This window comes from Cyprinodon variegatus, unplaced genomic scaffold (genome assembly GCF_000732505.1).
Source record: "Cyprinodon variegatus isolate N-32 unplaced genomic scaffold, C_variegatus-1.0 Scaffold389, whole genome shotgun sequence".
Lineage (NCBI taxonomy): Eukaryota > Metazoa > Chordata > Actinopteri > Cyprinodontiformes > Cyprinodontidae > Cyprinodon > Cyprinodon variegatus.
The window spans coordinates 731,791-749,878 of NW_015150842.1; the positions used below are offsets into that span (position 1 = coordinate 731,791).

General features: G+C 36.5%; 1 protein-coding gene across 1 annotated transcript in view; it reads right to left on the reverse strand.

Annotated features, from left to right (window-relative positions):
* Nucleotides 1-219: 219 nt before the first annotated feature.
* The window catches only part of wnt6 (wingless-type MMTV integration site family member 6), a 41,522-nt gene continuing 23,653 nt past the window's right edge, over nt 220-18,088 (reverse strand). The window contains exons 3-4 of the mRNA XM_015387259.1: nt 4,674-4,978; nt 220-3,605 (exon numbers count right to left, since the gene is read on the reverse strand). Coding sequence (XP_015242745.1) covers nt 3,144-3,605; nt 4,674-4,978 — 767 coding nt within the window. The 3' untranslated portion in view covers nt 220-3,143. The remainder of the gene's footprint in view (nt 3,606-4,673; nt 4,979-18,088) is intronic.

An 18,088-nucleotide genomic window follows, 5' to 3' on the forward strand; every position in this document is an offset into this window, starting at 1 on the left:
TTACCCTGCCTCTCGCTCATAGACAGCTAAGGATAGGCACCAGCACCCCTTGCGACCCCCGCAGGGATAAGCGTGATTAAAAATGGATGGATGGATGGATGGATGGATGGATGGATATAACATAATTGAACTAAATTCAAATACCTTGAGGTAAAATAAAAATTTAAAAATCTGATTGAAAAAATGTACTTTAATAACAGAATAATCAATCATCTTGGCAAAGATTTTCAATTTTGGCCCAACAAAATAGTGTATATGTTATTCTAAAGGCTACTACTGTAGGTACCTCTGAACCTTTGTCTAGAAACGAATCATAACACACAACCAATGCAAAAAACACACAGAGATGACAGAAGAATTCTTGGGAAAATAAGGTGAAACTCCAACTCTTAGACACAAGAACCCTTTATGAAACACTTTAAGGGTTCAGTCTACATCACACTGTGTAAATACTCTGTAACAAACTTTGAACGCTTTTAGTGAGATGACATAATATGCATATGTGAAAACCGCCCGTAGGAAATGAAAAGCAGCTAGTGTCTTATTCCAAATGGGAGGTGTACTTTTAGTGAATATCACATATACTATATCTACACAGAGGAAAATGCTGATAACTAGGCAGCTTATATAATAATTGCTAGTTGTCTGGTACAGATACACACAAACACATGTAAATTATGCAGAGTCTGAAAAAAACTAACAACCAAAGTGCATTATTTTAATAGTTCTCTATAGCATATTAAATGAAAACATATATATACTGTATATGAAATTTTTTCTGATGCAAAAAAAAAGCCCTTCAAATACTTACTTGGTCATTTAGAATTGGTCCCTCCTTTTTTCTTTTTGCCACGAAAAATATATATCATCAAAATATAAATATATCATCCAAAGATATGTTAAAAGTAAGTGTTGGTTGGTACATTTGAGCTTTACATCATTTTACAAAGGAAAATCTAAAGATTTACATGCATATGGCCGAAATCAATACTTTTAAGATCCATTTTTACAAGAGGAATCCTACTGCTAGGGTAGGGCACTGCCATTTTTACAATCCATAGTGGACGTTGGATAATTTAGCTGAAATTTTAAATGTTTTTTTTATTATTTAAATTTACAAACCTAAAACAATTATAAGTGTAATAATTTTAATCTCATTTACATAAATGACTTCTGACTGTTGTTTGTAGAAATGATTGAATACTTCTATTTTTGATTGTCTATATTTTTTTACAATGAACTTTTTGCAGACATAAAGACGTTTACACACCATTTTAAAGTAAGGACAGTGGACTTAATACCTAACTCTAATTTAACTCTAATTGAAACCCTCAGTTTATCTCCTCCTATGAGGCCTAACCCCAGTCATTCCGTTATTGGATAAGAAACCTAAACCAAAGGTAAGTGGATGTATTCTGACTTCATTAAATTCCTGTAGTACAGTACTCTTGTCTTATATTGCAGTACCAGCCTAATGTATGGAGGTTTCGGGGTATTGCTCTACCTGCTTTGCACATCTGGAGGCTGAGATTCTGTATTATTCGTATTGGCTAAAGATCTTACTTAGACCAGTAAACCTGAACTGCAAAGTGCAAGCAAAGATTTGAATTAAGGTTAAGGTCTGGTGCTGACTGGGGCATTCTAACATACCGGTATATAAAACATGGTTGTTGTCAAATAAGAAGGCAAACTTTCTCCAATATCCTAAAGTTAGTTGGGAGTCCACTCATCCATCATCTCATACCTGCTCCTACAGTAGTTAAGAAAAGTATCTTAACAGCATAATGTGGCCACCTACATGTTATAACATTGCCTTGATATTCATGGTGATGTGCAGTACTACTTCTCCATATTGCATATGGAACAAAATATTTAATTCAGGCCTCGTCTAAAAAAGTACCATTTACCATATGTTTGTAGAAGAAGATTCTGTATAGGATTTGTGGCAAAACAAAAACATGAACTCTTGCGTGTCTTATGGCTTTACACTCACAGTAATCTTACTACTTTTATATTTTTTTATGAAGTGCACATCGGCCAGTTGTACTGTTGACAGTTTCCATGCAGAACTTTGGATTTTTGCAGCTCCTCAAGAGTTAACATCAACCTCTTAGCTACTTTACAGTTTAATGTAATCCTCATCTGTGCCATGAATTCATGGTTGATGCAAATATGTTGATGGAATTGGTGAAAATTATCTTTAGATAAATCAGAGCAAACAAGGATGAAAAGAAATGTGGATCACAGTTGTATTTGTAAAAGAATAGAAAATTATCATTATCTTCCTTTTTACAAAGATGTGCTGGTTTTTGTTGGTCCATCACATTATATCCCTGTAATAAATCTGAATTCACAATTTCTACTTTGATCATATTTTTAAATATCTATGGGGAACGACCACCTTTGAAAGTGTTGCTGTTAATTACCAAATCAGAGCTTCTCTTGTTACATGTGATATACAGAAGACAAAAAATGAAAAGCAATGCTAGATACCAGGAATTCCATTAACACACATATCAGTATAAAACAAAATAATTGAATATTGACATCAGTGTACTCAATGCTTTGTATTTTTATTATCCTACAGCATACTGAAGATAGACCACAATGTCTATGAGGAAACTTAAATAACAGTACAAAAAACTCTCTACAACCTCACAAGTTTATATCATACCCAATGTGGTTATTGCCAGCAGGTAGTGAACACATCAGACAAATCACTTTACTGATCCAGACACCTCTTTGATGTGCGAGCTACTCGAAGCTCTGTTAAAAATACGGTGGAGAGAGACTTATGAATAAAACGTCCCTAGCTAGTAAAATAATGGATGCTCTGTGCATTAATTCTCTTATTTAAGGAAAAGGAACATTCTTTGGTCCATTGTCAAACCATAACTAAAAAAATAGGTCGTTTAGGTAGTTTGGATCTTTTGGCTATTTGTCCAAAATTCATAGGAACCAAACAATAACGTCTGAACTTTAAAATTAAAGATGTAAAGTGAGTCAAAAGACAAACATAAAATGGATAACCAATGAGATTTACATCCTTTCCTTCTTTAACATCAACAAAACAAAAGCAAGAAACTAAAAAGAAACAGAAGTGGTTATAATTAAAATATATGAGTACTCTTTAAATCAATTCATCAGTGACACAGACTAAGTTCCTTTCTCACCATACACTTTTTACACTGCACAACACAACACCAATGAAAACGACACAAGCAGTTCTCCTCAAACACCACCGTCTCCTCTCTGTAGCCTCGCTCACAGCACAGCAAGTCACAGCCACTGATGTCCATGGCGGTGCTGTTGCACATCCGCCCCCGCGTTCCCAGCGAGCCAGTTTTCCGATTTGCGAGGCAAAAGTCTGGAGACTCATCAGAGTATATCAGATCCTGCTTGTCCGGCGGCTTTATGTTCTGGCCGACAGGTATCAGGGTCTTCCCATCGTTGCCACCCATCACCTTGGAAGCTCCATTGAAACGCTCCAGCAGGCGTTCACCAACTTCACGGAAATGAGGCATCTTTTTCCAGCATGTGCGCAAGGTGCAAGAGCCTGACAGTCCATGGCACTTGCATTCAGTCCTCATGTGAAGCTTCACAGCCTAGTGGGTAAAGATGGGAACAAAAGGTAAATGAGGGCATCAAGGTAAAAAAAAAAATTAAAAAAAACATTTAACTTGCACCTCAGAGGAAGGTAAGATTGGTTGATAAGTTCACTAAGGAATTTCAAATCTGTTATTGTGTTCTCAGATTATAGAAAATCCCACACCCCCAAATACACACACACACACGCACACACACCCATGACCACACCGACACACTAGCACACACAAACACTAACTGATAGATAGGTAAGATAAAAGCAGACGCTATTCCGAAGGAATTTCTCCCCAACCCCCCTTCCCATCACCATTGCCTCTGGCCTTCCTACATCTAACAAGCCTTGACAACAGATCATTCACTTATACTGCACATAATTAACCCATTACGCACACACACACACACACACACACACACACACTCGTCTTTTTAGGTATATGCTCACACACTAACTGAACGGAGTGAAGAAGAATGCATGCATGCACACAAACAGAAATGTGAACACATCACAGCATGCTCAGTTCTTAGCCTCTGGGTATTAGCGCACCTTTTTTTTTTAATGCTGAAAATGGTTTGTCACTAATGCTTTAATTGGACCACATCCCAAGAACTTTTGTCTCCTCGGTTCCTCTGTACCTTCCTTTGACCCTAGTTGAAATTAACTTAAGTGAATGTGGCTGTTGAGCAACTTTCTTTGCAAAAAGAACAGAACTCCATAAAAATTGCCAGAACCATAGGTAATTCATTGTGAAATAAGGTTCAATCTCCTTCGGTAACTGTGAAAATGTTAAAAGCTGTCTGCCTCGAAGGCTTAAAAGCAAAATATGTGGCACGTTCTTCTGCTTTTGTTTCAGACATCTCTTTCTTGTAAAAATATCAGATTACGGTACAGCTAAAATACAGCTACAGGCTGTCTTCCTCTCTTGAATGTACAAGGAATGAAGGACTGAATCCAAAGAACAGGGAACAGCTTTGAAATATGTGATCTGTGTTAAATATAGTAGTAGTTACACAATATGCTACACTACTAATCTAGTGCAAAACAACACATTTTTGAAGGTCTTTCTTACCAGCCTCCCGGCCTCGTTGTTGTGAAGGTTAATGAGTGTCCTGATATCACTTTTCCCTCTCCTTTTTTTGGCATCCATGAACTTTTTGGACATTTCATAACCAAACTCTACATCATCACCACAACCTCCCCACTCCCATTTAACCCCATCCCCGGATGAAGTTGATGAAGGCGGCCTTGGGGGAGCTTTGTTTCTGGTCGCTTCACATCCACACTGCAGAAGCTCTCCCATGCTGCAGGCTTGGGTCACAGCATGTGTAACCCCTGCTGCTGTGATAGCGTAGACAAATGCCGTCTCCCGGATATCTGCAAAAGAGCCAACGAGAGAGCAGGTTAGCTCTATTTTGGTTATGTGGTAACAGGGAGCTTCTATTGTAAGGCTATACAGTTTAAGGAAACCTTAACAGCATGCACTTAACATAATGCAATAACTAGTAACAGTCTCCAGTTGTCAATGGGCGATAGGTGGGGTACACCCTGGACAGGTTGCCAGTCTATCGCTCACACCTCACTCACACCTATGGTAAATTTAGAGAAGCCAATTAACCTAACAGTCATGTTTTTGGACTGTGGGAGGAAGCCAGAGTACCCGGAGAGAACCCAAGCATGCACAGGGAGAACATGCAAACTCCATGCAGAAAGACACCGGGCCAGGATTTGAACCCCGGAACCTTCTTGCTGCAAGGCACTGGTGCAACCCACTGTGCAGTCCCCAATGTGAGATCAATAAACTTCCATTATTATTATGTATTTGCCCTCTACAGTACCTCGTCAAGAGGCAGCCTTCTAATCCAGTCATTCAATATCTGAATTAAATTGAACAGAATAAAAGCACCTTCCTTATGTACTGGTTCAGTCTAGCATCACTGTATATGTGGTGCTGAGAGAGCAGCTGTTTCCTTGTAATACACACATATTCATACACGTACTTTTAGTAACATCACAACTGGTAGTTTATTTTGGGTTCAGAGCTTAACACTCCCTGCTAAAGGAATGTCCAACTACAACTGCAAATTGATCGTATGTCTGCCTCAGTGGCTTTACAATAATTTCCAGCCTAAGGTCAACACATCAATAGACACGTTTATTGCGGCTGTTATTTGCTTGACGACAAAATAGCAGCCATATTTATCTATACAGAAAGGTTCCATGGAGACACACACCAGTCTGCCTACAGAGCGTTGGGTCATGACGATAGGATTTATCATGAACAGTCTCAGATTAAAATTTGCAAATAAAACAAAAAAAAGATGCGATTTTATGTTATCAAAAATAATAATGACAATAATAATAACAACTAACAAAACAAATAAAGCAATTCACTAAAGGCTATAATTTTCTTTGAATGCAGGTCATTAGGAATACTAAAATAATTTATGTCTGGCTGTTTATTAATGTATAGAACATGACATATCTTATTTCAAGGGGCTGATGTACACCTTCCTGGGCCCCCAGAGCATATGAAAAAGTAGTCATGCAGGCCATTATGCCATGACCAAGCCATTATGATACCAATGAGAGGTTGGACAAGCTCCAAGTGTCATAAAAGGCTCCCCACCTGATGTGGGCATAATGCCCCACTTTTACTTTTACCTCAACTAAAATAACCAAGACCTAAATCATCACCCCTTGTCCACTCTTCTGTCCAAACAAGTGTTAGCTAGTTAGTTTTTTTTATATATATATATATCTACAAAAGAACTGTGTACTGCTAGTATTATATGTAGAAGTTTATATGTAGCAAAGGTTTTGTTTTTGTGTCCAACTCAGAGTACCAATATTGACAGTAATAACCACAGGCAGAGGATGGTGCCACTCACAATCAGGTAACGGTGCTGAAATGATTAATAATTAATCAGTTAATCTTGCTTAATCAATCATTAAATCTATTATAACCTAATGAATCAAATCTGATTGTATAGTGGAATAAGCAGACTCTAGAACATGGGTTGACATTTATAGTTTCCCAGGGCTGATATTATACAACCTACAGATTCATCTTTGGTCCAACACAGCTGAATCAAATGTCTGAATTGCCTCCTTAGTTTGCAGTCAATTGCTCCAGATTTCTTTTAATCATTTGATTTGATTTGGGTGGTTTCGAAAAAGCAAACATCTAAAATTTGCAGGATCCCAGCCTCCAGGAGATGATATACCCCACCTTTCTGTGAAATATGGTATTCATAGAAATAAAAACCGAATTAGAACAGTAGTAAAGCCTAAAAGGTGGGAGAAACCCCCAATACATTGAAGAGGAAAAATCGTTTTCTTCGTTTTACCTGATTGTAGAAAAAAATATATTTTCCAAGAAGCACCTTCTGCAACCCAATGATAATTGGTTTATAATATTTGGAAACCTGTGATCCTGGCTTTATACTATTCTCTGGCTGGCAAGCTTTGCTAGTAGGAATTCAGAATCCTACCAAAAGGGGACACACGTAATTATTATACATAAAAACAGTTTTATTTAACACACAAGGGCTTAAACTACTCTCTGGGCACATTTTGAATTTTTTATGTGTGCAGATTTATGTGTGCTAGCTCTCATGGCTTGTTTTCTGGGGGGCTGTAGCTCTTCACCTACTTGTGTGTGGTACTCTGTTTGCTCCCTGGTGTCATCTTTTTACACTTTAAGGAACCAAAACAGAGACTAACCCTACTTTTAAAGAAATCCCGCCATTATCCTGCCAACATTAACAAAGAAACTTCTAACTAATCCAAGAGTAGAATATGACTTCATATGCAACAATTATCTCTGTCATCAACTGACAACTTAATAAACACAATGTTTGAGACAAAAGAGAAGATGCTTAACAGTAGCTGCAAACTTATTAGAAAAGTAAATGTCTGTGTTCAGCTATAATTAAGTGTTTATTCAAACTTCAATTTCCTCAATATAAACAGTAAAGGTAACATTAGGTTAACTCATACTATATTACAAATTTTAAATTGATCATGATTTTGTGCCTGTTCAAATAAGTTAACTTCACAAAACAACTTCACCAGTTTTTAGCTGTTAAACATAATACAAGTTATCCTGAAGATGCCTTGATAATTTTACTAGCCACCACATTTAAGAGCAGTAATGTCTCAAGAGGCAGGATTTTCTGAAATTTGGCCACACAGGTAGTTAACTTGCATGTCACTTCCCTCAAAGTGACAGAAGCCTAAACAAGCACATAGATACAGATCCACACGTGAGGGTGAAAAGCAAGCCTTGAGCACAGAAAAGGAGCATGCACTCATGCTCATTGTATTAAAGTGAATCTACATGCATAAAATATTCAAAATATACATGGAGAGTAGTTTACGTGTGTGTTTTAAGTAAAACTGCTAGTATAAGTATTTATTACTTCTGTGCCCTCTGGCAGCATTCTAAACACAGAGCCAGATTATCAAATGCAGTTTTGTGACTAAATATCCAGCGTTATTTCCCTGTCTGCCTAATTTCAATCACTTTTTAACTTATGGATTTCCCTGTTCTGCTCAGCCCACATTAGATATTCTCTTGGCTTCTAATTTCTGGATATTGCTTCTGTTTCAAAAAGCTAGAAAGCTCTTAGCCTGAGTAAGATTAAGACAAAAATTCATCACTGAAACAACCCTGGTCAGTGGCAGGGTTTAGTCTAACTCTGGGTTTTTCCAACTTTTTTAGCTGAGATATACTACCAAAGTGTGTTGGAGATGCTGTGCCATTTTCTGGAAGAATCTGTTGAGGTCAGAGCAGAAACACCATGAAGATATCTCCATCAGGAAAGGGTGATTAGACAGGTATTTTATTGGTTCTGAACAAATGTTTCTTCATCAAATTTACTAAAATGAAGACCTCAGGTATTAACTTTTTGGCAAGCACTAAATTAGAGCCATATGGGAGCATTTTCAAGCATTTCTACTAAGTTTACAGCATTAAATATTGGTTGAAAGAACATTGCCAGCTGCATACTGTTAATATGGGAACCATATCATTAATTCCATACGTTAAATACAGCCAACTGAAGATTTAGAGTTTTTGGTTTTAAGAGTTTCAAGATTACAACAAAAGGCTTAGACCTGAACCCTACCAGATTTAACTGGATGTTAATACTTCCATCTCCATTTGCTGCTCTGTCCCTTTGGTGCCTTTTCTCTTGTACCTGGACCTGCATTCAAAGCACATAGAACATAGACATTCTCTCTGATGGTGAATCCTTTAATGGGTAAAATATAACTTTGATTCTTTATCAAATATTAGTTGCCACTGAATTTGTCTGCAATTGTCTGATAATCTGACTGTCGCTCTTTTGCAGTAGCAGCAGTGTTGCAATAATAAATCTTATAGAATTTTGCCCAAAATTGCAAAAACAATTCTGTTGTTTTTTTTAGCGAATTTACACAAATGTTACATTACTAGTAAAGTGTATCTAGTTTTATTCATTATAAAACGCCAAGAGAAATTAGGTAAAGTCTATTTGACATTTCTCTACTAAACCCTTGAAACATTCTTCAACCAGAAAGGCCCTAGGCCAGGATTGAAACCAAGACCTTCCTGCCACAAGGCTTTAGTGCTACAAAATGCCCCACCATCTAGTCTAGGTTCTATGAGTCAGTAATTCATCCTGCTTACCAAACAGGACAGCACAAAGGAAGGATGAAATATCGAAATCACTGACTTTTTAAACAGAGTAAAAGGTAAATGCACATTTTAAAAATTGCAGTTTACAATGTTTAAAAAAGTACTCTTTCCGAATGTGAAGCACGCTGAAAAAAACAACTCTTTCTTTAAAAATCTACTGTATTTGTACACAAATGAATTAAGTAAAATTTAAAGCTGCAATATCAAGTAAGACTTGACACTTGCCAGCATCAAGTGAATTTTACTTTCCATTATTCATCATTCATCAGACACAACAGTTGTGAAGATATTAAGTAACATTTACTTAATTATTTCCAAGTTGTAAGGTAGATTTATTTAAACAAATTAAGTATACTAACCTTGTTTTTCATAGGCACAAACAGCATTTTACTCAAATTTTAAAGACAAACAACCATTCATGTGCACACTCACACCAAAGGAAAAGTTAGAGAAGCCAATTAATCTAACCATCATGATTTTGGACTATGGAGGAAGCTGGAGTACCTGGAGAGAACCCATGCATGCACAGGGAGAACATGCACACACCATGCACAAAGACCCCAGTCCAGGAATCGAACCCGGAACCCTCTTGCTTCAAGGCAGCAGTGCTACCCACTGCATCACGTTGCAGCCCTATAACTAATATTGTGTATTTTGTACTTTAAATGTTGTACTGCATTGGAACATGTACCGAAAAAAAGATACGTTTGGTATGACTTGTAAACAACAAATACACAGTATTTCATATACACCACGTCCAACACAGATCTGGTAATATAGTCACTACTCAAATATGCAATAAAAATTCTACGAACCTAAACACTAAAACAGTGCATTTTAGACATTTAAACCAGTCGTCCAGACTAGTGGACTTTTAAAATTGCAATTACAACATTACTGAAACAAAATCAACACAATTAAAAATGAACAGCTTAAACTGTCTAACCATTCTCAATGAAGAATAAAATCTCTACTAGATATTTCAATAAAGGTATGTTATTTTTCGCGAAATAACATATACCTTATTTGGCAAAAAATAAACCATTAATGACAGGCAAACTTCCACTAAGATTAACTGGAACCCACTGCTAATTCTTGGCATTTGATGCCACATTTTCCTACCCTAAGATGACAAAGTCATGAATACATTTAGGAAAGCAAATTCAACTTCAGGGGGTTTAATTTTGCAGACAGTTTAAATCCATCCAACCCCAGGAAAAGTTTTTGGAAGACATCAAAAGTATAGCGCAAAGTGGGAGAATATGCAGTCCCATGAGTAGCGAGCCGGCTTTTGCAGAACTGTTGCACCCTGTCAAAATCACTGTCGTTGGGACTACCTCTTGCTCTGTGTGTGATCCTGTAATGTCTGGACTCGGAGCAGATTCAGTCCTGCTGTGAGGTACAGTGCACATGCGCCGCACATGCATTTCAGAGCGCTACATTTAAACAGTAAAGTTTATGCAGTATTTTTAGCTTTATATACATACTGCTATTAAACATTTAAATAGTATAAGGAAATCTAAATAAAACTTACACTTTCTCCAAAATTCATTTAAACATTTAAATAGCAAAAAAGGAATAAATAGAAAAAATAAATAAAATAAATTTAAATAGAAAAAAGTAAAATCTAAGCAAAATTCATGTATTACATTAAAAAAAGATGTAATTTGACCTTAGAAACTAGTTTTTAACTGAAGCTTAAAAATGCACAGTAGAAATTATAACGAAAACTCTAATAGAATTTACTGCACCAGTAAACTCTTTTTTCAGTGCAGAATAAATATTTCAAGGCAATTGCACAATTAAGTAGCAAAAATATCTCATAAAAGGAACCCAAGATTTTGGGTTCAACATTGCATCGTGATTAGATGCCAAACATCCCTGCACAGGTGTCCACATTGTTCCCCAAGAGGATGGGTTAAGTGCAGAGGTAAATTTCTCCAATGCGAGATCAATAAAGTTCAATTAATATTATTATTATCATTACTTCATTCTGTTAGGGAAACTTCCATCTGGCCTAAATTTTTTATTTTTGTATCCGCCATCAAAGTTATTGTCTTGCTCACCTGAAATAAAATTTTAACTTGTTTTTTTCTTAATGTAAAGCTATTCACTTGAATATTCATTTGCAGACTATTTCTTGTACCGTGATTTGTATAATTCATAAAAAAAACAAAACAAAAAAACATTCATTTAATCACAGCCATTTGAAACGCTCTCTGGAACTTTCCTGTATGCTAGGGAGGCAAACTGGTCAATTAGGTCAGGAGTGTTGGACCAGGAATACTTGTCATAGTTGAAGGACACCCTTAAGGATTCTGGGGTAGAATAACTAAAAAAAAAAGGTACATTCAATATCCTGTTTCCCCTTTAAACACACAAGTGTCAATAGACTTCGATGTAGAACAATAACATACCATCCAATGTCTGGTGTGGAGACCAGTGAATGACTTATTTGTGAGAGTTGGAACGACGTAACCATGCAGTCACCACCGTCAACACTGCCAGCGCCATATCACATGATTCTGTGAATGGGATTTATTATGAATAAGAATACAGACACACAAACACACACACAGACACAGAAATAATTGGCAGTGTGCTATGAAACGTGCACACCCCCTGCATGCCTTGATATCAATAACAGCTGCAGACCATGATACTCCAAGTTGTTCCAGTGTCGGCAAATTTGTGTTTGTGCACGCACGTCACTGTAAAACAGCAATTCTAGGTAAAGCAATTAGCCTTTACAAGTCACCAAGTCCCAATTTGGTAGATCAGAAATTTTTGTATAAAATATACAAGATTTTAACAAAAGTGTTACTATTGTTTTTTGGCCCTTGTTACCAATATAATAAACCACACCTTATTCCTACTGCTGTAGAGCACAACAGGGTTGAGACTTTCAGGAGCTGTAAGATAGTGAAATCAAGATATGTCATCTCACAAACATCCCAGTGGGTTTACCATCAGAACACAGCTCATTATTAAAACAATATGTTGATAGTAACCCAAGGAGTGTCCACACAAAAAAGAGTCAGTCCAGATGTCCTCAAGGCACACTTTAGAAATGTTTTGAATAGAACATTCAGAAGTGAATCTATTTTCTATTTGAAATGTAATTTTAAATAGCGTTTGTAAATAGCTTTAATCATCTTTCTAAAAGTGAGTTTAAGTGAATCAAAAAGAACGCAGGTAAGTAGAAATAAAAGCAAGTAAGGAGTTGAAGGGGGTGAAAGAATAAAAAAAGAAGTGCCAAATAGGCTATCAAAAATCTGATGATTTGAGGCACCCTGTTCACATTTTCCTTGCAGACATAAATTCCAAACAAATTCTCTGCCATGGTGGATGTCTGGGCCTGCCTATGTCTGCTTCTAATTCCCAGCAGCTATTCTGCAGAATTTAGCACATATTTATCAAATCATGTTTTAACTTTTTAGTGAACAACATTAAGGTCATTTGATGAACTGAAATGCGTGCCATTGTTAACATGGTTAGATTATAAGGAAACAACAGATAGAATAATGATATCTAAACTAAAAATATAACAATGGAGTGGAAAACACCCTAAAACTGCAAGATCTAAAGTTGTGGTCAATGATTTTGCAAAGTCTATATTTCTGAATCTTATTTTGGAAAGTTAGAATAAAAACAGGGCGGCCAGAAGCAGGCAAAAGCCCTCAGGGGGCTCGCTCAATACACCTGAGACTTTCAGCACAAGGCTGTCTTGAAATCTGCAGAAATAAAGAACAGATCTGTTATGTGCCTGACTTAGTGCATATAAAATACCTGACCACCGCATGGTTTGTGAACAATGACCTCATGTTAAACACGGGCATGATAAAAGATGAACATAATCTAAATATTGTATCCATCTACAGAGAAGGGATTCAGCTGGATTACAGAAATATAGCTCACATGGACTGCAGATTGGACTGAAAATGCAATTCCCCATATAAACTGAGGACGTTGTAGTATCATTTATCTGATTTTTTAGCCTACAACCTTCAAATCCACAGTTTTTAAAAAAGCTGGTACAACAGATAATAAAAGTTAGCTCCTAATGTAATGGGAAGCAAGATTAAGTTATTCTGTATGTTATATAATAATCGACACAACATAGTCATTCAACAAAATAATGAGTCAGATTTTCTATAACAGTGGCTCCTTTAGCTCCACTCGTAGTAGACAGCTCCTTTTCTTATAAAGATGTGTAGGCCCATCGGGTCTGTCTAAATATATATTTTCATGGGGCAACAGTAGAGATACGACACTTGTCAAGTATAAGTAGTCAGTGTACAGCTTTGACAACAGTGTATATTTGCTATTAACTCAACATGCATGCTTTAACCCTAAGTCAAAATGTCCAAACTGTGCCTTGAGTGTTATTATTTTTGCATGACCACTGTTATTTTGCAGCATTGTCTAAACTATTTTGTGCATTAGTTCCATAGGTTGCCAGAGGAATCCCCTCCTCTATATTATGTTTTGAACCTTACTCAATGTTTGGCTTTCTAAGACTTTAATCAGTGCTCTACATAAGATCCGATATCTGATTTTGCTTAGGATATGACTTGTGACACATTATGGAAATGTTGAAAACTTGCATTTTACTAAAGTGGTCACAGTTTGCATCACTGGTTATTTTCCCAGACGGCTGGAACAACCAAGCACAGCAGAATCAAGTCTCAAAAGTCAAGTGCTGTTTACCTCATTGATATTTATCTTAGCATCTACTGATTATAGATGTGAAATCCTTGACATGATTATATCTGTGCAACCACTGTAAAGTCCCAGGAAAGTTTCTTAATTTATTTTGCAACAGAGAGTTGCACACACTAACACAGTCCACCATGACTTTCAAAGAGGAACCACAGCATCCCTTATGTGATTACCAGCATCTTTGTATGCTGGCTCCTTCGCATTGCAAGTCAAGTCTACTTCAGGATGTTTATCTTATCAGCTGAGATCAAAGAAAAATGGAAAAAAAGGATCCAGGTTTGGATCCCAATCTCTAAAAGGTTCATGTCTAGAGTAAATAAATTCTTGATTGAAATGAAAAATGTTTTTATGTCTACTGGTTCACTTATTTAACTCAATCATTTGTGTCAATACAGGTGTGAAACTGCACCAAGCAATGTTGTGAAATCATCTAAAGCCCGTATTATACATGAATACACAATTCCAGACCTCACACAGTTTAACCTCAACCTTACATTCCACTTAAATTCTCTCTGCCTGCTTTTACACAAGTTAAAAAAGTACACTTGCATCTTGGCACATTAGTGTGCATGAACTCTTTAATTCGACTAGAGCTGGTAATGTGCAACCAGCATGCATATCCTCATGCAGTCATGCTGGTTGCACAACTATAACTTCATTATCACTTCGATCTCATCACTCCACTAGCCATGTATTTTTGTTTCAGTCCCTTAAATATGTAAAATACAGAAGTCACAATGCCTTGTAAAATGTAACCAACAAAAACTTATTTCCAGAGGAGTTTATCTTATAAAGACCTTAGAAACAACAAATGATACACATGTTTTAGCAAAACTGCTTGACATTTTAATACAGAAGTTAGTTATAGTTTCTAATGAAAGTTCTATTTTCCTCACCCAATCAAACAAAATGATTAAGTATTGTTTGATGTAGAGTTCAAGTTCCTACATATGTACTTTATACTGAAGAATATACAAGTACTATAACTATTATCAGGGTCCCGTTAAGATACGCTTCAATGATTCATAGAAGAACAGTAAACTAGACTCAACTCGTGAATCTGCAGCTATTGTTAGCTGAAACTAATTTCAGCTATATATATGCACTTGTAAAAGTATATTTGAAATGTAAATTAAAATGTGTAACACATTTGGATTTCCCTTAAAAAGTGAAGTTTTTTCCCAGTTTACAATATTATTCACAGGAAAATAGAGAAAGGCTGCAACTAATGATTCTTTTAATAGCCAGCTATTCTATCACCTACTTTTTCATTAGTTGACTTATCCCATAACCTCTATTATCACTTTCAGTTATGATCACTTAAGTCATTTGTAAAAACAAGAAGAAAAAAAAGAATTGACTCTTTCATTTTAGACTGTTCTTCAACCATGCTTTAACAAATTAAGTAAAAAAAAGCTCATGAAGTTGGCATTGATAACAATGGTGGAAGCTTATTATTTTGTTGCACAACCTTTTGAGACAATCACTTGCACCACAGGTACAATGATTCTTGTACCTGTGAATGAGACTTCTGCTCCTCCCAGTAGGTATTTTGGTCCACTCCTCATGAGTAAACTACTCCAGTCGCCTCAGGTTAAAGGGTGCCTTTTCCTGACAGCATGTTTTAGTCAAATGTTTTCCTCTTAGCCCTTCTTATGTGTATTTAGCTTTGTGTTTCAGGTCATTATCCTGTGGCATGGCCCACAATCTGCAACTGAAAACAAGCTGGATAGTCTTGAGATTTCATTGTACCTTGCAGAGATTTAAGACCCTCTGTCTAACCCTAACCCCCTGTACCAGATAAGGCATAGCAGCTGCAGAACATGACAGAGCCCATTTCAAAGCAGGGTTCCAGTCTGGCTATTTATTGTTTTCAACAATGGTTCCCTCATTGTTCATCTCCCATTAAGTCCACTTTGGATCCAACAACAGCGGGTGGTGCGATCTGACACTGATGTACCTTGAGCTTGAAGTTCACCTTTTATCTCTTTAGAAGTTTTTCTGTGCTCTTTTGTTACAGTATCCTTCATATTATCCATCTCTTTATTTTTTAGAGAATTTGTTCCTGTTGCCACATCCAGGAGGCTTGGCTACGGCCTAATGGATCTAAAATTAGTTAATATCTGCAACTGTAGTCAAGGGAACATCAAGCCGCTTGGAGATGGTCTTATAACCTTTACCCGAACTAGGTTGTCTATAATTTTCTCCTGATAGACCTTTCCTTTGCTTCCTCTGCCCCATGTAGAGTGTGGTACGCGCCGGGTCACCACAAAGCACAGTGACTACTTGCAACTCTACATAGGCCCTCTGTCTGATTGCAAGATTGTTGACACCTGAGATGCTGATTAGTGAATATGCCTTTAATGTATCCCTTTTGTCACATTGTTCTTAGTCTTCTAGGGATACCCATTTTTTTGCCCTTTTTATTTTTTTAATCACTCTTATGAATCAAGGTTAAGAAGAAATGTCGGATTTGCAACAGATTCTCACTCCCAATTGTTCCCCTTTTGGCGTTTGTTCAAGTTAGGGGTTTTCCTTATTTTCGTTTTTTGTTGCCCGGGCCTTGTTGGCCTTTTCTTCCGTTGCCCCTTGCCGAAAAATAAAAAATAAAGGGGAATTTTAGCCCACAAAGCTACTTCGGTAGCTTAAGGAGTGTGTGATAATGTGTATACCATTGTTTCTTTAGGTTTAGGGGTTGGCGTAAGAGATGAGATAGTGGTAAGCTTTCACCTCACAGCTAATACGAATGCTTTTGGAAGTTCCTGCTACAGCCTGTCATGAACCCCGCACGTCAATTACTGGCGAGAGTGGTATACATGTTGCGTCAATATCTGCAGTGCATGTGACTTGACCATGCATCAATATGTGATGAGTTGGGGGTGAAACTTTATTGGACTTTCATGTGTTCATTTTTATAGATTTTTCAAAATATTACTTTTTTCTGATTTAAGTCATTTCTTTTACCACTGTGTTTTTTTTTCTTTCATTAAACAAGGGGAACCAATAATTTTGTCCATGTGTGAAACAATGCTTAATGTTCACAAAGCTTTTTATCGCTTTATAAAAATGTGAGCATATCATCATGTTCTGCTCTCATGCTTTGAACATTAATTAAGTAAAAAATATAATTTTCCAAATGCATTACCAAAATGAAACAAATAACAAATCTATCCAATTATGCAGCTTTGCAATAATCCAAAGTAAAAATTTCAGAAACAAATGCAATAATCAAATAAGAATGAAATAAGACAAACATCAACAGTTAAAAATTTGCCAACTGAATTATTACTGTCTTTACTGTACCTTTCACTAAGTAGTAAAAGGTAGTTTCAAATCCCTGGGAGGCAACCTTTCTCCCCATGTATGGGGAGACCTGATTGCCCTTGCAGCTGACAGCTGGCTGGAGGGCAATGCACTAAATATGTCAAAATACTTTTTCAACTAGACATTATCTTTTTAAGCCAAGCATTTAAGGAGTACACAGCTATGTTCTCACCTAAAGACATACCGTAATAGAATTTCATTATTTTATAAATAAACTGCACTTATGAATTATGGGATAAGGTGAGCATTATTCACTTGGGTTCTCATTTATGAATATTGCCTATGCACAATATGGGGTCTGAATATTGTGTGCATCCCAAGAATGCAACCGTTTTTTGTATTTACTTAGTCATATTTAGTTACTTTAACAAAATTGTTTGATGTTAGCAGGGTAGGACATAAAACAATTGCGTTAAACTAACTAAATATGATTAAGTAAATGCAAAAATCGGTTGCATTTGTTTTTGCAGTGACAAAATATTAATGCTAGGAAAATGTGCGCTGCTCACAGAGAGTCTGACCTTTGTGTATGGTCATTAGGGGACATAAGCTAATGGATGAATAGTGGGATAGTGATGTGGGAAATAAAAGGCTACAATGCATCATGAACCTTCTGAGGCAGTTTACTTTACTCCACATCAAACTTTAATCAGAGATGACTTCATTATAAGCATCAAAAATTGAGATATGTTATATGTCTATGCTATAACCATAAATTAGGACCTAAGGAACCTGTCACCTAGATGTTTTATAAAAAG